Here is a 24,962-nt window from a genome sequence, read left to right on the forward strand (position 1 = left end):
AATTACACCATTATGCAACTGTTGTTTTAAATCTCACAAAAACATCTTAAAGCCTGAAGGCATGATTTGAAGAAAATAAATCTGTGTTGTTTCTTACAGTTTTATCACTAAGTTTTCTGAGAACTCAGGAAGAAAGACATGAAAACAAGAACATAAGGGAAGAGAAAAATGATTAAAGTCTGTTTGGCTTTCTGTTTTGTTTTTTTGTTTTTTTTTTGAGTTGAATTAAAAGACAACATTAAAAGAAAACTAATTTTGGAAAAAGCTTTATTTTTCAAAGATTATTTTATTATTTGAATGAATTTAATCAGCTCTGGGTTGTAGTACCAAGCTCTCTCAGCACCTCCTCATATGAGAGATGCTCTAGTCCCTCAATTATCTTTGTGGCCCTTGTTTGGACTGTCTCTGATTTGTCCATGTCTGTCTCATACTGAGGAGCCCAAAACCAGGCATGGTGCTCCAGGCGTATCAGCCATTCCTTGCAGTTCAGTGTCATCTGCAGGCTTGTTGAGGGTGCTTTCTGCCCAGCACCCAGATCTTTAATTAAGATGTTAAGCAAGACTGAATCCAGTATTAACCGCTGGTGGACACCACTAGTCACTTGCCTGCAACTTGACTTTGCGCCACTGATCATGAGGCTCTGGGCCACTCAGCCAGTTTTCAATCCACTTCACTGGGCCCATCCAGCCCATATATCATCAGCCTCCCTAGGAGTATTTTAAGGGGGACAGTGTCAAAGGTCTTTCTGAAGCCAAAGTAGTTCACACAGCCTTGGAGGAGCCAAGCCTTTCGACCATGTAAGTATTCTTACAATTCCGAATTTGTCAGATTTCTCACTTCTCCATGATAAAACTCAGTGGAGAGTTTTCCTTTGTTGATGGCATCTTTTAAGGGTAGTTGTGTCTGACCCTGGCAAAAAGTTCACCTTCCTGATGAGGAGAAGCCTTCCCAAAGCTCATAGCCTCAACCTTCCCCTGGATTTCACTCAGCTTTGGATCAAAGCCACTGTGGATAGACAAGAGCAGACGTCTCAGCCCTGAGGAATGCCAGTGTTAAAAGCTGTATAAATTTTCACTCATCTTTCATCACTGAACACTACCTTTTGCTAAACTATTAAAGCCACATTCACATGCCCCAGAGATTTAGTGAGCGATTAATAACAATGACATGATTGTTATTTAATTACAGCCAAGAGTATTAGGGAAAGTTACTATACAGTGAATTCACCTGCAGAATAGACTTCTCAGTATAGACCCTTTACATGGCTGGAGCTATGTTACTAAGATACACTGTGGATATAATGACTCTAAGGAATCTCATGGAAGGATTAATTAATTAATGTTGAAGTATGTTTGATAAAGGAAGTGATCACATGGGTGAGTTATATATCAAAATGAGTATAAATAACATTGCACTGACTTTGGTGAAATCCATTTCTCCTCCATCCAACTGTTTTTGAATAATATCCCTCAAGGTAAGCTTTTCTAGATGTACTCTATAATATGGAAATCAGGAAGAAACCAATGTAGAATGAGCTATTTGGGACTGTGGAGTTGTAGACTAACGTGCAGGTAAGAGATTTGAGTAGTAGACTACAGATATTTAGAGATGTTAGACGTATAACCTCACTTCCTGAAGAAATATTGCAAGATTTTTTAATATAAATGAATATAATATTTGATCTTGTGTCTAGGGAAGCAGATACTGAACAGTAGATACATATTTGAAAACTGATAAATAAATGTTCATTTATTTGTCTGTAAAATATTACATGCCTGACTGACTTTGAAAATAATTCTAAATTTGGGGTAAACTGTAACTGTAGTTCAAAACAAATCTATTTTCTGTCATTTAATGAATAGTAGTGCAAGGCTTTTACCTTCAGAATGAATCTTTATACACATTTCTGTGAGGACAAGCACATCTAGAACCTGAAGCTCTCCAAACAACATAGTGTTTATGGTTAGGAAAATCTTTGATACATCAGATCAGCCTCAACACTCATTAGAGAAAATTTTTGGCTACAAAGTAGGAGAGATTTTTGTGATGTGAAGCAAACTGCTATAATGGATTGCAGATTAACTGGCTTCGATAGAAGTAATCCCAGAATGCCTTTTCATTTACAGCGTGTTTCACAATATCTGCATTTAAATGTTATGTGAAGAATTATTTAAACATCCTGTTAGGTCAAGTAAGCTGTGAATATTGATGAAAGACAAAGGAAACTTGAAGTACACCATTTTATTGGTAGATGGACTTTCCCTGTCCATGACACTCTGGCAGAGCCTGTTGACTCATCTCAAGCAATGTCAAAATAAATATTTTTAGTCAAGTATAAAGATGGCATTGATAAAATCTGGAGCATGTATAAGGCTCATATTTACTGTAATACATGTGCTTACTATGATAAGGGTAAAAATTGCATTGCATCAAGCAGAAATATGGCTGGGCTACAAAAAAAAAAAAAAATGTTTTCTAAGCTGATGTCTTCTCACTCTCAGATTCAAGAGATAACATTCTGCCTAATATTTTACTTAACTCACCAGGTATACCAGTCCGCTGTGTGATTTTTTTCTTTTCTTTGGATTAAATAAAAAATGATTGTAATTCTGCTGGTGTCTATGTCAATGATCTTGTGTAGCGGTAAGTGGCCATATATTTTTATTATTATTTGACATTTATTCCTAAATATTATTTTAGCTACATGTATTTGGAAACAATCATTTAGAAGCAGACCTCCTGTCCCCTCCAACCTAATTGTTCAACACCCAACTAAAAAAATCACAAATTACATTTAAGAGATTCTACTGATTAAATACATGTGTATTGTCTAAATTCTCCAAGCCATTCAGTGCATCCTGAAATATAACTCATGTTCAGCTAAAGCTCCTCTTTCAAATTTTGCTTTGAATAGACTTCTTGTCTTCATGTAACTCTTTAGATTTTATTGTCATGGGTGAATGAGCTTCCCAGTGACAGGGATGGGCAAACATATCAAATTTCTGCAGCCCATGCACTGTGTAGGAATGCCATTAAGAGTAGCAGTGAGTAGGTGACGACAAGGGCTCTTAGAAGGTTTAACACCATTTCTGGTGACACCATGGGGTTATTTCCAATGGGAAAAGAAATCTCAGCACCTTGGCATAGACAAAACTCTGCACTGACCTACTTTAACTCCACCACTTGCCTCTCTTCTAAGAGGCTGCGTGCGTTATAAGTCATTGAAGAAACAGGTCTATCACAAAACTCGTCAGCTAAAACATATTGATGTTGAACCATAGGACTCCTTCTATGTGAACAGAAATCAGTAAGAACATCATCATTTCCTGCTGGAGTGATAGAGAGAGAATGTCAAAATATCTACACTATTTACTCATAAAAAATAAAGAACTATTCAGTCCCCAGATGTAAAGAGCATTATAGATATCAATAATATTTAGTGCACTCAGAAATACTTGGATACTCATAATGTTTTCTGACATAACGGGTTGAAAGAGATTTCCCCCAAACCTCAAAAGGCCTTCCACAGTTTTAGATTATTTTCCCCCAGCTAAGCACAATCTGAGCAAAAAGATTTAAAATGTTACCATTTTTAGGTTTGGAAAGGATTATTGGTGTATATTTATGTGGGATCTATTCTGCTGATCTCTGCTTTGAGACTGAAGCAAATATCTGTGCATGAACTAGCATTTCTGTGAGGAGCTAGTGTGATTTACCTGCAATAAATCAAATAGGTTGGATTTGCTGCACCCTGACTTTTCCTGGCACGATCAAGGTTTCTGCTCCCTGAGAATTATAGTGGCTGCATCCATGCCCTAGATTATGACATTTTAATTAGCCACGATTGCAAAAAACTATTGGAGGTGCACGGATGCTTTTGATGGGCTTTTTTCAGATAACATTTCAGAAAAGTGTTGTCAGGGTAGCAGCATCACAGACACAGTCCAGAAATATTTTTACATGCATCTGAACAAATTCTGTGGCTAAGAAATACAATGGAAAGCCCAAGAACTGCTGTATCATACAAGTCTCCTCAGGACACATGCCAAGTCACTTGCAGGTTTTAGAGAAAGACAAAAGAAGTTGACCTCCCTAGGGTCTTCTGAATCTTGAAGGACTGATTTTTGCAGTGCAATCTTCCATAGGTCATACAGGGAATGACACAGGACTGATAGCCCTGAAAAACATAACTACAAAATAAGAAAGAGAATAATTCATCCATAAAGCATTTTCCCCCCACAATTTGAACAATATTAAGTAATCTTGTTAGCAAACATTGGTTCACTGATCTTAGTGACAATTAGAAATATCGTTCTTCACAATGAAAGGATTAGAAGAGCCAAAGGTTTACCAAGCCGCTGACCCTGTGGTAGAGATTTTTATTCCAGGGGAACTTCAAACATTTATGTGTTAATTGGGTGTGTGCAAATTAAATTTGCTGAGAAGAACTAGGTGCAAGTGAAGGATGCTGAAACAATCACAACTTCCAGCGATTCTGTGATGTGGCTTTATCCATTCTCTTCTCTGCCTTATTTCAATCCAAAGGGATTTTCATGTTTTCCAAAATTTTGCTGAAAGGACTATTTGTCAACAGACACCAAGTCCGAGTCATGGTGTTATGCAATGTGTCAAAACCTGGCTCTAGATGCACTTGATAGAATATTACTTGGGGGAAGGATGCTCGTGACTGCAGAGGAAATACAAGGCTTTAAGCTAGAAAACAAAGGGCAGGTTTTCTTTAGTAAGCATGTGTATGAATATATAGCAGTCAATGCAATTTATTTTGCAAGGCACATCATTATTTCACTTGAATTTGAATTCCTCATAGCTGTCAAGCTTTCAACAGACTTGTTGCAGTTCTGTGAAAAGACCAGCCTTTGTTGGGAAACCTTTTCTGGTGTTTAGAAAGCAGCCTGTTCCCCTCAGACCTGCTGCAGTGAAGGACACTTCTGATGGATTGCAGTTCATCTGAAAGATTTCATTGTGACCAAGACTTTCAGGAAAAGAATAACATAAGAGGAAGCACCCCTTCCTACCTCCCTCAATCCATACCCGTATTCTGCCACTAAACGTAAGAAATGAGTTGCTGGAGGTGTATGACTTACCATGAACATCTTGTTCACTCTACAAAAATTGTAGGCATTCCATGAAGGCTAATAATCTAAAACAAAGTCTGAGTTTTTTCCTAATAGTTTGCTAAACATAAAGTTAAGACATATTTAAAACACTGGCTACTTCACTTTACCCTCTTACACCTATATTTATCACAAGAAAATGCAACAGATAAGCAAGAGAATTGTCAGCTCTTTTTCAGAGAAAATGGACAGTTTTTCTAATGTCAGTTGTTCTGAGACATAAGCTATGTCATTAATTTAACAGTACTTTTTTTTTGTCAATTTTTAGATCTTTGAGCCAATAAATATCCTTGACTTGTTATCGTTAAAAAAAAAAAAAAATCAAGTTTAAATAAATCCAAAGAAACACATTGTCTCCTAAATTTGTGCAGAATATAAAAATAAGGCAAAAATGGAAAGGGAGAGAACAAGTACCAGATTTTGCCCCAATTCAGGACATGGGAAATGGAAAAAATAAAGGTGTGAAAAATATACCACAGCATCTTCAAAAGAAAACAAACAAACAAACAAACAAAAACAAACATTAAAAACTTTAGAAATAATAGTGATTGATAGGAGAGGTAATAAGGCTTTAGGCAATATAGACTCAGAAAGAACAGTTTGAACTCTTCACCAAGATCTGAGGGCACATCCTTACAGAGTAGAAACGTTTGGGTTGTTGGGCAACTAAACCGATTTTATACAATTCTACTGAATTATTCCAGTGAGTGTTACTCTTCAGAAGAGCCAAAGAATACCAGAGTTACCACATCCTCACTAGCAATTCCTCAAGTTAACAGAGGACTAATTTTTAAGCAGAAGTCTATGTGACTTACCGTCACGTTTCTGATGTTTTCCTGGGTGCAGATGGAGTTAAGCAAGTGTTTCACAGCTTAGATATATCAGTTTGTTAGTGTAGGAAAGTATTCAAAAGGCCTGCAGTGTGTGTGTCATAATGAAGTATATGTTGTTGTCATTTTTTTCAATATTTTTCTTTTCAAATTTGTTTGCTGAGGTAGGTGGCCAAGAATTGAAGCCACCAGCATTTCTGCCAGAGCTTCTTGACACACCTGAAAGAATCTTGAGTAAGAATGGTTTAAGCTTTACTTTCTATACTATTGCATGGCAGTGGGGAATCAGCCATACTCCAGGGAAGTGTGCTTTTAGCAAATAGCTAAATAACTCTGACCTCAGACTGATTTAACAAATGAAGAATGATTGGGGGCAGTCTGGGAACAGTTCTTGTCAGATTCTATTTTTAAAGGAAGTGTGTTTGGCTTTGTTTTTCATTTAGACAATGCCACATTCTTCAATGGAGTTTTTCAAAATGTGGAAAGTGTCACATTATTCTTTGGTAAGTATGTTTTCCAGTTGTACTTGAGCACTGAACAGAAATCCCATGGAGTTTGTTTTTATATACTGAAAAGTAATGGGCATTTTTTAAGCTGTAAATTTCTCCAAAGACTACCACAATACTAAATACTGCTGAGTGCCAAGAATTGCTCAATGCCCCCATGTTAATGCCTTGTTTAGGCTCCGCATTTGCATGAACATCACCCATTTATGACACACACACAGTTCACCTCTGTTTACCATGTATTTTATGGCTGTTCTCTTTCCAGACTGCCTGGGTTCTCACTTCACCTGGTTACAGTCCATCTTCACTAACTTCCCTGCCCTGCTCAACTTTGTGAACAAAATGAAGTGCCGTACTGGTTTTTGCCCCAGGGATTTTGAAGACTATGGTTGCTCTTGCCGGTTTGAGATGGAAGGACTCCCCGTGGATGAAGCTGATGAGTAAGTCTTATCCATGAGATATCATCTTCTGCCCTGACTGGCTGTCAGTGCCCTCATGCTCTGATGAACCAAAGCATAATACTTGCCTGAATGATCTAAGAACAGTTGAAAACAAAAAATTAGAAGATTTATTCGGGAAGTAAGTCCCACACACCTGGCTTTCTTTAATCTAGTCATCGCTCGCAACCTAAATATCTAATGTGACCTATAAAAGATAACTTCGGCTCTGGATTATCACCCCTGTCCTGTGCTATTCCTGCCTGCTGGTGAGCACCATCTTTTTGCTGGGTCAACACCCTGTACCAGTTGCCTCACAGCATGGCTTGGAAAGAAATGAAGTTGAGGTAGTCAAAATCTACAACATGTGGTCATCTACTTGCTTCTTTTTCCTTATAGCTAAAGAGTTTCTATTTCCCAGTGCTACGATGTAGAGGAACACTCCCATCCTAGAGATAAAAGCAGAGTCCATGTTTACTAAATTGTTGGCATCGGGAACTGTGTAATACAGAAGTAATGGAAATGTTGGCATCTGGAGGGATATAAGCATCAAGAGAATCAATTTAGAGCTCAGTATGACTTCAAGTCATAAGATATTAACTAAATAACAGCAGATAGGATGTTAACTAAGTCTTGCCCCAAATACCTGTGTGCATGCTGAGGTCATATGCCTGCAGAGCACCAGGCACAGAGAACAATGCAGCTTGATGGCTCTTCCCAGTACCACACACCTGGAACGAACCCATCCAAACTCCAGTCTGCGCTTTGGAGTGAAACTGCCCCAGAACCTCATTGGTCTTGTGAGAAAAAACGTAATCTCAGGCCAGGACAACCAAATGGCTTTTCAGGAGGTAGGAAAACAAATTCAAAGAGAATCAAGATCCGTTCATTTCTAAATAGAAAAGAAGTATTTTCCAATAACGTAGTGTAGTAATTACCTGAGTGAAGAGAGCAATGGTTCAGAAAGGGCTAATGCCTGTAGCTAGGTGGAAATTCATCCATCCGCTTTCTATCATGAGATGGCTGGGAAAATCAAGATCTAATCCTGCTACTGAAAAAAAAAGCCACGGGACTTAGGATGAAAGGTTTTCTGAACAGTTGTGATGATGTGCTGAAATGAGAGTTCAAGTCAGTTCAATGGATTGACACCTGAAGAGCTGAGCATCTGCGCTTTTGTTTCACTCAGCTTCATTTTAATGCAGAGCGGCACAAATACAGAAACAACAGAACAATCAATCAGCTGTTTTGTCCTGAGAAAAGGCCACAGAGTCACTTTGTGTTTACAAATTGGTTAGCAGTCCTGCGGAGAGGTTCCCTTAGCAGCATGGCAACCCCGCTCCGGTTTGCATTAAATGGAGACAAATTACTATTTTGTCACTGACACTGATTCCAGAAAACCTCCAAACATGTGGCTTCTACATGTCTTTCCCAGTTTTGCGATTTTTCCACTAATTTTATTTCTTAGAAACTAGTTCTGCAAATGTTGGATTTTGTCACTGCCATGTCCATTCCATGAAAAAGGGTTGAGCATCTATCTCATAGTTTTTTTAGGCATTGGAAAATGTTTGTGCCCATAAGCTCAACCTTTTCCCAGAGTAGTCAATTGTCACATCTAAATTAGGAGCCTAGTCTATCTCCACAATCTATGGGAAAAGAGAAGCATGTCCAGAGGACACTCGGTGTCTTATACTGTTCTGCTTGCAAAGGGAAGGTAAGTACATTTTGTGGTTAACTGTTGCATTAAGTACTAATGGAATTGTGGTGCTCTAAACAAGCAAGAACTGCAGGATGTTTGTATTAGATTAATTACGCAGCTAGAGGAGCTTTCAGGTGTGGGTACCTCACTAGATCTCAGGCAGAAACAAGAGTGGGTCTTGAGACATTTCATGATCTATATGTTTAAAACCCTGCTCCTGATGGAGCTTACGAACTTCAGCCTCACCTCTGAAACAAGGCACAGTAGGGGTAGTGGTGTGGAGCAAACATCAGGGCCTCTCTGTTGGATGCTATTTGCCTCCACCTTTGTTCAATACATTCCTGTGGCTTCCTAGTCCAGGTTACAGCAGGGAGCAAAACCACTAACAGGCAGCAGAGACACGGAAGTGCAAGAAATCGGGCTTTAAAGCTTCATCAGAACAAGTGGGGAAAGGAACCCCTTGGCCTTTTTCAACATTTCCTGGGAAACAAATGAAAACTCACCTCCTCTACAGCTGAAGAGCAGTAAATTCAACCATCAGCTGCACACTTCGTGTAGTATCTTCATGCAGTTCTTCACTCCCTGCTTCCAACCTACCCACAGCCTGCTAAGATGATGTTGTTTGTGAGCTCTGATCTGGCAAACCTGAGCAAAGCTCATCACCAATGTCCTTCACCAAGTGAAAAGTCTGATTGTAGTTAGGATTTGGACCGCTTCCCTGGTTGTGAGGTCAAATTAAATATTTTAAGTATTCACATAATATGTGATTAAATATTAAATGCTTCTTAAACATAGCAAGGGAGAAAGTGAATGAGTAGCCTAGAAGGGGGCCTGCAAAGGGCAGGTGTTTTCTCCTGATCTAATCAGTGAAGGATTGCTCCTGTCTGTTGGTGGGTTCAGTGCACGTGCAGGGCTGTGGGTGATGTGTAATAACACATTCACTGTGTCTTTAATGAAAAACCCAAATGGGCTTCATTAAAGTCAATTCCTTATACTGTGTATCACAAGTTAAACCTTCCTGGCAGCAGGCGCTTTTTTTGAGTGCCCCCATCTTTGCATTTGGCACAGTCAAGACCAAAGGCAATTCAATAACAGACCTATGTCCTGAGTCCATTTCTCTGAAATTAGGATATTTCTATCTAATTCTAACAGCAAACCCCTGCTTAATTTATGTAATAATTTTATATGGAGTAAGTGATGACTCTTTTACTAGTGTTTTACTGTTTTCATTTACAGCTGATGTCAGTGCACACAGATGTTGCTGTAATATAGAAGTAGCTGCCTTGCCTGCTCAAAAACAGTTGAAGAGAAGAGAGGATTGATGAAGAGCTTGTTGTTTTATTTGACTTTTCATTGTTATTCATAGGCAACACGCCCATGCAGGCATTTGGGGTTTGCATGACAGCAGGGGTGAAGGAAACACAAGGTTTCTAACTGCCTTTGTTGAGTGGTGGTAGGAGAAAGCTGCGTCACTCTGGTGTGAGAAATGTGTTTCATGGCCTCTTCCCTTGGCTAAATGGTGCATCTTGATCCTGAATGTTGCATAGACGAGAAAGTACAAGAAACAGATCATAAAACCACATGTATTTATACAGTCCTGATGAGACACAGGGATTCATGAGGTATTGCAGAGACATCAACCCTCCACGTGTTCTGGGTCCTGCATAGTTCTGCAAATCTGCAGTGAGAAACGTTGTGGCAGGGCTGGAGCCAAGACCTCTAGCGCAGGGCTGTGAGGCAGTTTGTCAGTGAGATAACATGGCTGTGGGTGGATATTTGGGCACTGACAGTGGTTTTCTCATTTAAACCGCCTGTAGAGCCCTTGTAAGGATTTGGGTGCCATGGCAGGAAAGATATGTAAGCATGGTCTCCCACAGCATACAGATCTGCTCCCACCACTGAGTTTTGCATCCAGCTGTACTTATCCCACTAGACTGGCACAGGGAAAAGCAGTACTCAGCCTTTCTTGTGTCTAGGGACCACACTGAGGATCCCTTTTTCTCTTTTGGCATCTTTAATGTTCTTGTGTAAGAGTGACACGAAAGCATTGCAGTCTGATCTTGAACTAAAACTAAATATTGTGAACCTTGTTTTATTCCATTTCTTAAGCTGCTGTTTCCAGCACCGCAAATGCTACGAGGAAGCAATTGAGATGGAGTGCACATGGGACCCATCAAAGATTTCTACAGACGTCAGCTGTTCTACTGAAAACCTGTCCTGTGGTAAGATTAACCTATTGCAAGAGCATAACACTGCAGCCTCACCATAACCAAGAAGCTTGTTCTGGTCTATCTATCAAAAGTCAAACATCAATTAAGCAGAAACCACTTCCACATGTGCATTTTTAAGGGATTAAGTGTTCTGCTCAGGGGCGAATGGAAATATAAATCCATGGAGGCAACAAGGCCCAACTAGGCAGGAAAACTGAAGTCAAATAACTAGAAACTTGCCGAGGCTCCTCTACCAGGGAGCCTCTTGCTGAGGTTTTCCTGACTTTGCAGGACCATTGAGCATTGCTTGAGATATTTCCAGACATCAAAAATACAGTGGATGATGGGGAAAGACCTGAAAAACTGTTCGCTTCTGAAGCTTCTAGGCCTGATTTTTATATACTTGGAAACATTAAATTCTTCATTTGCAGAGTCATATACACTTCTCAGACGCGACAGTATCACCAATGAGGGCAGAGATCGTACTGTTATAACGGGAGCTTTTCCATGTAAATCTCATACAGTCCTGGCAGGCATGGGGTGGGGCTCTTTAATGCCTCATTAATTTATATATAATTTTTCAGCAAGTGTTGGCTCACAGAGAAAACCACATGCTAGAGCATGATTTGAGGATACCAGCAAAGGGGAGCAAAATCCCCAAATCAATACTCTGGCAGCTTGTTTACGCACCAACCATCCAATTTTCTTTCTTGTTTCAAATTGAAACCATTTTTGCATTTTAGGCCAGCCTATAAAGATTCAAGGGCATTTAAACATAAGTGGTGTTTTTCTAGCTCTTTCCATACTTAGTAATTGGAAAACATTTTGTTCAAATTAAAAAAAAAAAAGGAAGAAAAAAGAATAGTCCCTGTCAAAAATGTGAAATACAAGTGTGACAGCTCTGAAAGGTCAATGTTTTTCGAAACCCTGAAAGGTAGAAGGTTTTCAAGTGGGAAATTAGTATTTCCTGGGAAACAGTTCCATATCCTTTATGAGGAGCAAAACACATCTTACATGAAGGTCTTGGCTTGTGGACTATGACTTCTGGAAGTTAGGAGGAATATTGTAATGAAGTCTGTGAACTGTCAGACTTGGTATCAACTGGATTAAGTTTTCCCTGGAAAAGTTAGACACAGCAAAGCCCCAGCACAGGCAAGAAGTCTGTAGCCAGCTTGGCCAGGCTACATTGAATGGCTTTTCTAAAACAAACTGTGTGGAACTATAAAACTTGAATGTATTTAACGTAAAGAAGCACAGCACAAATAAGATTGCACTAATGAATGCAGACACAAATTTACAGGGAAGATAAAGCAGGAGGTGGAAAACATATTTCAATAGTACCTTGTCTGGATTTTTGTTTTATTTCCAGAGTCTGGGGATCCCTGTGAACAATTCCTCTGCAACTGCGACAAAGATGCCATTGAATGCTTTGTGAATGCACATATTAACTCTTCCTTGAATGGGCTGGATGTCTCCTTCTGCCCACCTCCAGTTACAGGTAATAATAAAGATCTGATCGACTGCCAGGTTTTCTGCTGGCATCAAATTTGACCCAAGGAGAATGAAGCAGTAGCTGGGTGCTCGCCTGCACTAATTGTGGCAGTCTGTCCTATTCTCCATTTGATGAGTCCTTTCCATTTACTCAAGTGAACACCAAGAGAGAAGAAGGTGGACTAATTGCGCTACTGAAGTAAATCCAGGAGAGATTATTGAGCTGGTGAGGTGTCTGGAGCACATGATGAAAGAGGAGGAGGCCCAGGGGACATCTTTTTGCTGTCCTCAGTGCCTAGCACAGCATGTAGAGGAGATGGAGCCAGACTCTTCCTCGAGCTACGTGAGGTCAGGACAGGAGGCCAGAGACAAAAATTCCATCCAGACATGAAGAAACTTTCTTTCAGGAGGCTCCTGCCAACCTTGCGAGGCTCTTGCCAGCCTGAGTGACTGGGCGATACTTGGGATGAAGTCACTAGCAGGAAAGCCAAAACGCCAAAACATTGCTAGTTCAAATCTTCCTTTAAATCATGGCAAATCTACCTGTAAAAGCAAAAATAGACATACTCTGCTCTGTTACTTGGTTTCCATCCTGGAAGCTAATATCCTCTCTAAAATGAAGGGGTTATTTATCTCCATTGTCATACACCGATTTCTGCTCTGTAGCTGAAATTACAGCCTTGTAAGACTGACCACCTGTCCTGTGGCAACAGGGCTGGATGAAAAACTTAATTCATATGGATTGCAGTCAGAGCACAGCACGGGGGGAGAACCTTTGAACTGCTCAGCTGAGACAAACCTGAAAAACAATGCTAGCTTTTCTAATCCCTTGGCTCACAGTCACACACCCCAGTGCTAAGTACAGATATACACATCTATATAATGCCACAGGAAAGTCAGCACCAAAGCCAGAAAATTGTCTTGTGTAAGCCGGTAATATTTCACTGGGATCAGATGGCTCTCATATAAAGTGTTGCAGTTCCAACACGTTACAAATAAAGGGGAAATTGTTAGGTGTTAACAAGAAAATCCTGCTGGTTTTACCACTGCTGACCATGATAGATTCAATTTTAGCTCATTGAATAGCTCCACTAATTTTAGGCTCCTGATTGTATTACTTAATGGGAAAAAAATCCTTTGAATGAAATATTATTTGTTTTCACTCATATTACTATCTTCCTGTGTAGCTGCTCTGTGCAGTTCAAGCTTTGAAAAAAATAAATAATAATAATACTATCTGACAGATTTCTAGGAAAAGGACTTTAGTAGATTCTTTATCACAGAGAAAAATGTGAATCAAATGGGGATGCATTTGCCTAAACTTCCGCTTTAATAGGAATAATGTAAATTAACTCCTAATTTGTTGTTGTACTATTTAGATTAAACAGTGACAAACACCCTTCTCACACCTTAATCTATCAGAGAGCTTTCTCCTTTTCAGAAACAACCAGCCAGAGGGAGACAACGACACTTCACATGCAGGGTATGTCCTTATCACTGTAATTCTTTGACTGGAATATATTAAAATAAATTGGTGCTCAGAAAAATAACATGAGTATTTTGGAAGCTATGAATTCCTTTCTGAGAAGCAAATACAAGTTTTACCGAGATGTCAAAATATGAAAGGAAAAGGAAAAAAAAGCTTTTACACAGGTGCATAGGAAAATTTAAGCCAAATGTCTCTTTGTTGTGAGAAAAAATTCAGAAGAGAAACCTGGATCCCACTTAGAAATAAGAAGAAACACACTAAAAGCATTTTTAATGTATTTTGAAGTGGATCCCTTTCTATTTTGCATGCACATTTAAGGCCCTTCTTCAGCAAGATTCCTAGCTAAGCATCTGGATTTAAGTTTTATGTTTGAGTGTTTAATCCTTGTCCTCATATCTTCAGTATAAGCCATGTATTTAAGTACCTGTTGAAACAGAATTTAAAGAATGCTGATTGCTAGCCAGTTTTTTTCATTTAGGTTGAAACTCTGTGATAGAGATTGAGGGCTCTTTTTTTGTATATTGTACATTGCTGAGTAGAATTTAGTATCAGCAGTGAATAAATACTAAGGCAGGATTTTAATGCTGTTACCATAATTACCAATAGTTAGGATTGTATTTACTGTATTTGTCTCATATAATAACCCTACAAAAAGGACAATAGGAGTAATATTTAGAAATAACTTCCAGTCTGATGACTTTGATCATGTTATGCCAAGATCCTGTTTAATGAGCATCCTAAGCTGGGTAAGAGTCTTTGTGGTTAAGAATCCTTTTATTTTTGCAGAATTCCTTCATCATGGGACGGTCAAAACACTGGCTGCAACTGCATCCATGGAAGAAGGTTTGCAACTTATAGTGCATTGTTTCCAGCCCCCCAAAAGCTGAAAGAACAAAATACAAATATCAGCTGTTTGCTTTCTTCCTGTTCTTCTAAAAAGACTGGTATAAAAGTAGATATAATGTCTTGATGATTGAATTAAAGACTGAATGAGAAGGCGCAATTTTGTGCAATGAGCTCGCTCAGCCAGTGTTTACAGTAAGTATTCCAAGGGTTGAGAATGAGCACTCTGTAACAAAACCTATTTTAATCAAAATAGACCTTTTTTTATTTTTTAATTTGTTTTTTTTCCATGGAACAGAGGTGAGCCATTTGACAGAGACGTGCTGTGTGGGTGCCAACTGCTGGACCCACAGTCAGTTGCATTATTTACTGTCTTTAGAGAAACATTTAATTACACAAGATCAAGCGATAGCATGAGGAAAATCTGAGCATAGTTTCCTGCACATGAGCCAGTAGTTTGGCGATTTACTTGCAATGCAGAGATCCAGGTTGAAGTTCTCACTTTGGTGCCTTCTAGGTGAGCTCCTAAATCACAAGGCCAAGTGGTTCTTCTGACAATCGTGTTTTTCTGCTGCAATCAATGGCTATCTTATTTAGGAATGTATGCTTGCAAAATCTCATTGCTACAGCACCAGAAAACTGTTCTCTTCCTACCTGCTATGTGTGCACGACCACACAAGAGGTCACGGAGAGAAGTCATCCGAAGCCCTGGATGGCTCAGAAGGACACACCTAGTAAGTGAGGGCCAAATTATACAGTAATGAAATAGGGAAGGAGACCAGTCTTGGACCATCCACTGTCCAGTTTAGCTGATGCACTCTCATAATGGGGCCCCATGACAAGCGAAGCCACACTGCCATGTAGGGAGACCTCCTATATGCCAAGGGCACAAGACTTTTTAGCAAAGTGTGTTACGACAGGACAAGGGGCAACGGTTTTAAACTAGAAGAGGAGAGATTCAGGTTAGACATGAGGAAGAAATTTTCTACTATGAGGGTGGTGAAACACTGGCCCAGGTTGCCCAGAAAGGTGGTAGATGCCCCAACCCTGGGGACATCCCAGGCCAGGCTGGACGGGACTCTGAGCAACCTGATCTGGGTGAAGATGTCCCTGCTCATGGCAGGGGTTGGACTGGATGAGCTTTGAAGGTCCCTTCCAACCCAAACTATTCTATGATTCTATGAACCTGCACTGGATCACGGGATGGGTGCAACTAAACCACTGCTCACCTCAAAGAAGCTCGGGCGTTATTTTGTAGGGGTGGGGAGAGGTGTAAAGTTGCACTTTTTGGGAACTCAAGAACCTGGTTTCAAGCGGTAGTGTGGTCCTCTGTGTTTCTCAAAGCAAGTCATTGCCCTAAGTGTGAATCTCAAATAATGCAAAACCATGTGGAAATGTTTTTTTTTTTTTCTTCCTTCTTCTTTTTTGTGTTTTTGTCTTGTTTTGTTTTAAGAAACAATGCTTCAGACTTTTACATTATTATTATTATTATTGTTACTATTATTAAGTGCCACAGTCATGGGAGTGTCTATCTGAAAAGTAGGCTGAGTGTATCAGGGTGGTGTGGGTTCTTTATCAGATATTTCTTGTTTTCGTGTAACAACAGCTCCAGTATTGGTTCATGTTTTCCCAGCTGCTTCTGGGAGGCTCAGTAATACAAAACTGAGAACTCCTAAAGGAGTGAGTGCACCTGTGTTTGTACATATGTGACAATTCTTTACTTCTTGAAAAAATTATTATGATTACTCGTGGTCTCCAAAGAGCATCATCATAAGGCCCGAAATATTGTCAACCGATAAAAACCTGTATTAGCAACTGTAGAAAGCTGAAAATGTATCACATAACATATTCAGTCAGATTTTGAAGGAACTATTTGGAGAACCATTTACCATTTAACTGTCTGTCTCCCCACTTAAACCCAGAGGAGCTTCACCATTGACAGCTGTGGGAACTGTATTAAGTCAAAGCTCAGTTCTACTCAGAAACTCATTCGAAGGTGAAGGCGTTCCTCCTCACATCACATTCTAATAATAGACCAAAAGATGCAGAGATGACTTTTTGTATACAATGTATGCTTATACTTTATCAAAATGTAGCTGGTGATAAATGAAAATAAGTTTATCAGGTAAATAAATAAATAAATAAGAGGTTAGGGAAGTATTTAGGCTTGTAGCTGCCTGTCCACACTTGACTTTCAACGTAGGCAAATACAAGGTGTTCGCAAGAAATGTGGCATCATTCTGTGCACAACAGTGAGATTCTAGACCTGCCTTTAGAGTATTTGCCTCTCAAATGGATTTATTATTGAATTTACCATATTTATGCTGCCCCTTTGTTAGTGTAAAGTACATTATTTGAACACAGCAGTGAGATTATTTGATCAGTATCATTTTCTCTACAATCATCATTGCACTGCTGAGAAAAAAGGCAAATCTCTATACCTGAAATGCCTGAGTCTTCCTGCTTTGCTGAAAAATCTCTCTTTAGCAGCTCGACTTTTCATAAGAGTCTGCACTACCAACTTGTTTTCTGAGTCTACATTTTCTGTCTTCAACAGTGATTTCTTTCGAGCCCAGTGAGGTGGTCCTGGGGACTTCCAAAGCCAGAGGTAAGAGTCTCATTATTCTTTTGTTGATGAATCAGGCACTTCTGGCTCCAAGCGAAATGAGATTTTGGTTTGTGAGGCTCAGTGGTGTCACAGGCAAAAAAACGCAGCTCAGCATTTCTGGAAAATATCTCTAGTCCTTCTGCTGACTTGCATAGCAGCAAACACCCCTGTTTCTCCTAATTACCTTCTTTATAAAACAAGGCTAATAGTGATGTTCGGTTAAGCTTTCTGATGTTTTCAGTATAAGTCACTCCAGAAATGAATTGCAGACATAGAGCAGGTGGGTCACTGCCACAATGCCACTGTCCTTTGTACAGGTACCACAAGTGACCACAGAGGTACAGCTCCTGCTCCCCCCATCCCCTCCATAAAAGGTCAGTGACTCTGACTTTCCTTTTCCTTTGACTGACACAGCAGCGCTGCATCTGGAAGCATCACAGTTAAAAACCCATGCATGGTGACAGGGATGTTGGAGAATCGAATTTAGATCAGGGTCAGATAGCAGAAACACAAACAATAAAACCAGACTGAGAAATATTAGCTGTTCGTTGCCTCCAGCTACTCATTTGCCCTCCCCATGCAAGTGTTTCTGAAAGCCTCTTCACATAAGGTTTTTCAATATAATGGTTGGTCCTTTAAATTACATTCATAACATCTGCTGCCAGAAGGGTTCATTTTGATTTTGCCTCTCCTCTATTATATAGAATTTAATGGAATTCTTTCCCAGTCTAACATTTACATCAGCTTTTGCAGTTGTTATTGCTTTGAGTGCAGCCCCACCAGTGGCTACAGCGAGAAGTGGAGCACCTTGGTAGAACTGCAAGCTTTCAGTGGCCCCTTTTTCTCAGAAAGGATTGTCCAGGCAGACTAAAATGCACCAGAAAAATGTCAAAGAACACCGAATATGGAGAGCAGAAAGTAGTCACTTTTTAACCCTGATGACACTGTCTGGACAGGACCCATGTTTCCCACCCCAACACAAAAATCCAGCATCGCTGCACTAAACAGTGATCAAAAATCACTAAATGTTCTCCTCTGTCAACCTGAATGTATCAGAAAATTTGTTTATTGGGTCGGAGGTCTCCATTGCTCCTGGAACATGATTTGTAATATCTCTGCTTAGCCAAGTGCAGAATTTCCCAAACTCCAGTCTTATTTCCTATATCTAATAGGAATCACTTTCATTTCAACACATCACTGTCAAAGCGGCATAAAATGTGCACCTTGCTGAGCTGCTAAAACTTGTGTGTTGCTATTGATCCCATTCTGCAGCCTTTAATGGGCTTCCTTGTGTTCTTAGCAGTTGTTTCATTTTTTTATCTATTCTTTTATCCTATGACAGGTTATTTTCAATATATAATAAAACCAGAACTTCAGAGGGACAAATTTAATAGATTTGAGTTTAATCCAATTAATAAGTTCACCCAAGGAATTTAAAAGGAAAGGCTTTAAAACGTGGAAAAACATGTTGACTTGTATTTTCAAAATCTTCTGTTTGTCACATGCCACATTCCTCATCATATTGACGTTTTGAAAAAAAATGAAACTATTTGATTCCCATTTAATAACAGTGTTTTCATTTACAAGTTATTTTATATTAAAAAGGATTAAAAATGAAATAAAATTTAAGTAATCCTCAAATTAAACAAAACATTCCTGCTCAAGAATAAAGCTTCAGATAATCTAAAACTAAATACCAATTTAATATTTAGGATAAAGAATCTCCTTAAAATTATGTTTCTATTAGTCCCCAATGTATTTTCACTTCAATATTTGCTTGGTTACAATGAAGTAAATCCTTCAGTTGCCAAGCTCTGCATCAGTTGAATAATTTTCTACCTTCCTTGTTGCTGTCAGTTTTGGTACCTCATGTGAATGGACACTTTATTTTTTTATCAATTTACTCTCAAATATCATCTCACTTGCACTTATCTCTCAGGACAGCTGACTAATCAGTAAACCATATGATTTTCAGCAATGGGCACAGCTGTTTATCTCAGCATGTCATATTGGACACATTTCTGTGCGACCTCACCTAGGCGTTCCTGCTCCAGCAGGGGGATTGGACTAGATGATCTTTCGAGGTCCCTTCCAATCCCAAACATACTGTGATACTGTGATACTGTGATATATAAAACAAAGTAATCAGTAGTTATACCGGTCCTTTTTAATCAGCATCTTTTATTCTGAAAGGCAAGACGTGTGAAGAAATGACCAGTGTGGGTACTCTTTGCTTTTCCAGTCTTCATTTTGATTTCTTTCCTCTCTATGAACATCAGTGCACACGAGTTTTGCCTGAGGATATTTCTCTGACCTGCTATCTAAAATGAAAATCTTGCTGTTGGTTGCTCCATGTCTTCTTCCGCTTTCCTCTTTCTGCTTATTCAGAAGGGAATGGATTTATGGAAGTCATGGTCCCAGTGGCAGAGATAACCATCTCCCCAGCTTCCTTCCCGGTAGATATCAACTCAATGCAAGTCAAAACTGTCCCCACTGAGAAGATTCCTGCTGAAACATCTGCAAGGACAAAGGGAAAAGGCAAGTAAAAATGGAATTACACCTATTCCAACTTGCAGGACTCCTCTACTCCTGTCCACAGCTATCTGAGTATTCAGCATTTCTCATACATATGTAGAATAACACCATCTTCACCCTAAATCACAGAATCACAGAATGTTAGAGACTGGAAGGGATGTCAAAAGCTCATCCAGTCCAATCCCCCTGCCGGAGCAGGAACACCCAGATGAGGTTCCACAGGAAGGTGTCCAGGCGGGTTTGAATGTCTGCAGAGAAGGAGACTCCACAACCTCCCTGGGCAGCCTGGGCCAGTGTCTGTCACCCTCACTGAGAAGTTTCTTCTCAAATTTTAGTGGAACCTCCTGTGTTCCAGTTTGAACCCATTACCCTTTGTCTTATCATTGGTTGTCACTGAGAAGAGCCTGGCTCCATCCTTGTGACACTCAACCTTCACATATTTATAAACATTAATGAGGTCACCCCTCAGTCTCCTCCAAGCTCAAAAGCCCCAGCTCCTCAGCCTTTCCTCATAAGGGAGATGCTCCACTCCCTTCAGCATCTTTGTTGCCATGTGCTGGACTCTCTCCACCAGTTCCCTGTCCTTCTTGGAACTGAGGGGCATCTGGATAGATTACATTGAACACAGGGTGCACAACACTGAGTGCACTGGAAAGGACAGTTCACTATCAAACACTGGCTTAACTAACCACTAATAAACAATCTTCCAGCTATGAATCAAACAAATATTAGAAAACTGCCAATTGATGTGATTCAGAATACATACTTTCAGAGACAATACTGAAAGAAGAGTTTGTTCTACCTTTGCAAGTCTAACCTATCCATATGTCATCTCCAGAGGCAAGTCCTGCAAGTGATGGCCAGATCACAACTTCTTCTGGAATCATCCTGGAGCTGGTACCGCCTGACAGGGAACCCAATGAACCTGCAGTAAAAGGTAAATGAAGTTGTTTTGTTTTCAGTTATATCTAATGAAATATTCAGGTACCTCTATATTAAGAGGTAAATGTATATTACGTATAGAGACTATATTTATTCTAAACCAGCTAGACAAGCACATATGTGTTGGTGTTTATAAGAACAGGAGATGCCATCATCTGCAAAAGCTTCCAACAGTTTAACTTCTTCCACTAATGTACTATCATTAACACTTATAATCTAACAATAAATAATTTTTGTAAGTACACTTTTCATACAGTATAAGATCTAAAATGAGCTCGGTGAATGTCTCCTCTTGCGTTTTGAGTTACTTTGTATTACAAGCAGCAGAAGCAATAAAAGGAACTTCCCCTGCTCCTTTCTCTGACCTTTCGCCAAAGTCTTGTCAGAGTCAACCTCTTCTCACCATTCCTGAGTCTGTTCCAGCTCTGGCCCAGAGTTCACAGAGATCCCAAGACATTTCAGACCTGTCCCTGCTGTAAATCACAGACTCTCCCATCTTTTTAGGCTCCCCAATGAAGAGCAGCAGTCCCAGAGCAGGAACAGTGAGACAGGAAGAATCAACTTGGCCTTCTGTCAAACTGGAAAATCTGATTGTAAAATACCAGCTGCTGTCATGCTCTGTAGTATTCTAAGAACCACAGTCCATGGACTGGAGCAGTAATTTGGAAATATTAAAATGCTGTCTTTAAAAGCTTCTGATAACTCTGAAAATACTTCTATAATCACAGGAGCGCCCCCAACCAGTTAAAACATAATACGTCAAATAATGTTTTTTTGCTTTATAGTATGTGAGCGATTAACCTTTCTGCAAGACAGAGGAAATGGAAGAGTGAAAAGGGAGCTGCCCCAGCTGGGAGAAATGCTCTTCTGCTTAACCGAGCGATGCCCAGAGGAATTTGAGTCTTATGGTTGCTACTGTGGCCAAGAAGGAAAAGGTTATCCTACTGATGCACTGGACAGGTGTGGGCCCTCTAGAATCTGCCACTAGCTGTGGGTGTTATTGGGGTACCTATGGACCAGCAAAGACCAATATACCTTTTGTTGGGTCTTGTATAGCTATGTATCTGTATTTAGGACACGTTTTGGAAAAAAAAATAAATATACACATAATACATAAAGCATGAAAGCACAGAATCACAGAATGTCAGGGATTGGAAGGGACCTCAAAAGCTCATCCAGTCCAATCCCCCTGCCGGAGCAGGAACACCCAGATGAGGTTACACAGGAAGGTGTCCAGGCGGGTTTGAATGTCTGCAGAGAAGGAGACTCCACAGCCCCCCTGGGCAGCCTGGTCCAGTGTCTGTCACCCTCACCATGAAGAAGTTTCTTCTCAAATTTAAGTGGAACCTCTTGTGTTCCAGTTTGTACCCATTACCCCTTGTCTTATCATTGGTTCTCACCGAGAAGAGCCTGGCTCCATCCTCGTGACACTCAACCTTTATGTATTTGAAAACATTAATTTAATTACTCTAATGTCACTAAGACACATGGTTGGACTCAAGAGCCTTCTCCAACCTAAATGATTATCGCATTAACATTTTGGACAGGACTTACTAACTTAATTAAAATATGAAAGGAGAACAATGATATGTAAATAGAGCAGAAGGAAGAGTATGTGGAAATAGAGGAGGACAAGGGTTGACATAAACTTGGCCAGGGGTGGTTTGGAAAGTGATTTATGAAGACTTAACATCTACCTGTGCCGCACTGTCCTCCAGAAGAGAGGAGACCTCGAGTAAAGTATTGCCTGAGCTGCAGCCAAGAGACCTGTCACAGCCGAGTCTGTGCTGTCACAGCACGGCTGACAGAGGAGGAATTCTGGAGTAATGCAGAGAATTCAACTAAAGTAAAGAAATCCGCTCTGAGAGTCTCGCACTTGCAACTAAAAATCTCTCCCTGCGTGGAGGTTCATAATAGTTGGGGCCACAACAGGTCTAAGTACAGCACTTTGTATACAACGCTCACAATCTTCCTACATTCGCACACAAATAAGACTGTCCAAGCATGATCAAGTGCACTAGATCTGGTTATTGTGATGCAGTTTTCAGATTTTCAGCCAACAATATTTGGACACTTAAAGGCACGTCTCACAGAGGATTAGATCACAGTTACAATTATATATCTTTAAATTAAAACAATAAACCCTGAAAAACTACAGCATTGTTAAACATATAATACCAAAAATTGGGAAGAAGGTAGTGAAGGTAGGAACATGCATAGGAGGAGAATAGGAACAGCTTGGAATGTTTTTCTTCTTCCTTATGGAAAAGATCTTTGCATTATATGAAAACAAAAATTTCTCCATTTTAATAGGCATTAAAAATAATGAGCAAGAACTCTGAGATGCAGGAAGAATAAGTATTTTTAATTTACATCTACTCTATTTTAGGTGCTGCTTCTCTCACCACTGTTGTATGGAACAAGTTAAGAAACTTGGATGTCACACAGAAAGAAATTCAAGATCTGAAGTTGTATGTTCTGATCACAAGCCAAAATGTAAGTTTGGGTTTGAGGAAATTTCTCATGCCCTGATGAGAGTGCATCAAAGTATTATAGACTCAATGCCACCACGCCTGTGAGCTGCTAGAGCTGAGTATGGAGACAGAAAAAATTGGTCTACAAAATCTTAGTTTACTATAAACCCAAGCTTTTTTTCCTAGTTGAGATAAAGGTTATTATATCCCATGTATGATGTGACCAGGGCAGGCTGAGAAATCACAGAATCACAGAATATCAGGGATTGGAAGGGACCTCAAAAGCTCATCCAGCCCAACCCCACGCAGGAGCAAGAACACCCAGCTGAGGTTCCACAGGAAGGTGTCCAGGCGGGTTTGAATGTCTGCAGAGAAGGAGACTCCACAACCCCCCTGGGCAGCCTGGGCCAGTGTCTGTCACCCTCACTGAGAAGAAGTTTCTTCTCAAATTTAAGTGGAACCTCTTGTCTTCCAGTTTGAACCCATTACCCCTTGTCCTATCATTGGTTGCCACCAAGAAGAGCCTGGCTCCATCCTCCTGACACTCACCCTTTATATATTTGTAAACATTAATAAGGTCACACCTCAGTCTCCTCTTCGCCAAACTAAGGAGACAGAAGTCAGTTGGTGGTGCTTTTACATTCATACATTCAACCAAAGCTGGCTGGACTCTCAGCAGCCCAGCACCTTGGTGTTTGGCTTATATTTATATGATTAAAGGTGAATTGGGAGACTACAATTCAATGCAGGTTTGAAAACTTTAATTTTCAAAAGCTTACTTACCCATGGCAAATTACACATTGACTGATTGTAACTGCTTTCAAGTACTAATTTTGCAAGTTATTTTTAAGGTATTGGCTGGAGCATGTGTGAGAAACTACTGTGTGCTTGTGACACGACCGCAGCCGAGTGCATGGCTTCTGCATTCTACAATGAAAGCCTGAAGTTTCCACACAGGCAAAAGTGCCAAGAGGAGAAAATCTTATGTCAAAGTGACCCTTCTGAAAGGCCTGCGGTTGGCACAGAAATAGCTACGGGGATTTCCAGCTCTGAGGAGAGCAGTGAGGAGGAAGGTCCACTGTGGAGCGTACTGAGAAGAGGGAAGAGAGAGATGCGTCGTCCTGTTGGAAACTCCAGAACCGGGCAACGCGAAGGAAGATAAGCAACCACCACCCGGCACATGAGAAACGGCATGGAGACAATCACAGCAGGCCACTGCGTACCTTACTCCTCCTTATCGCTCTACACGCTGCCATAGGCTTTCCAGCACATAAATGACGTAATCATAGACTAGGTATTAAATGTTAGGCTCTACAACCCCTTACTGTAGTGAAGTTGGCACCCTGGATCATGTACTTAGGTAAGATATTACCCTAAACAATTATTTGACAGTGTTCTGTATAATTTCATTCGATTTCTATGTAAAAGCTGTTCTAATCAAAGACTGGTTTTTTTAACTGGGTAGTTGGTTCTGACTGGATCTTGCTGATGGTGGCGAAGTATTTCAGGTTTTTAATTAAACCAATCTGCAACTACTCCAACTCCTTTTGTGGACATTCTTCTTTTACTGAGCTTAGCAAGAAACACCCAAAAGAAAAGCTAAGTTAATTACACAAAAATTAGTTCCTTTTTCCCTTCCTATTTAATTGCAAATTTCAATCTGCAGAGTTTCTGCTGGTCAGTCAGATCACGACAGCGAAAGACACATTCCTTGCCCCAAAGCTGTGTACTATGCATGGTTATCTCCGGTTTTGAGAGACTTCAGG

General features: G+C 40.0%; 1 protein-coding gene across 2 annotated transcripts; it reads left to right on the forward strand.

Moving 5' to 3' along the window:
- The first annotated feature begins 1,234 nt into the window (after positions 1-1,234).
- On the forward strand, positions 1,235-24,737 carry OC90 (otoconin 90). Of its 2 annotated transcripts, none has more exons than XM_071805532.1 (15): positions 1,235-1,376; positions 2,547-2,643; positions 6,134-6,199; positions 6,409-6,468; positions 6,737-6,911; positions 10,714-10,826; positions 12,184-12,312; positions 13,747-13,788; positions 14,581-14,637; positions 17,195-17,245; positions 19,634-19,783; positions 20,619-20,717; positions 21,508-21,682; positions 23,112-23,218; positions 24,048-24,737. In XM_071805532.1, exons 2-15 carry the CDS (start codon positions 2,598-2,600, stop codon positions 24,356-24,358), a joined length of 1,581 nt encoding a protein of 526 aa, XP_071661633.1. In that variant the 5' UTR covers positions 1,235-1,376; positions 2,547-2,597; the 3' UTR covers positions 24,359-24,737. The 2 variants fall into 2 exon arrangements, with proteins under 2 accessions (XP_071661633.1, XP_071661632.1); XM_071805531.1 differs by lacking the exon at positions 1,235-1,376 and adding an exon at positions 1,430-1,474.
- The last annotated feature ends 225 nt before the right edge of the window (positions 24,738-24,962 follow it).

Source organism: Patagioenas fasciata, chromosome 2 (genome assembly GCF_037038585.1).
Source record: "Patagioenas fasciata isolate bPatFas1 chromosome 2, bPatFas1.hap1, whole genome shotgun sequence".
NCBI classification, from domain to species: domain Eukaryota; kingdom Metazoa; phylum Chordata; class Aves; order Columbiformes; family Columbidae; genus Patagioenas; species Patagioenas fasciata.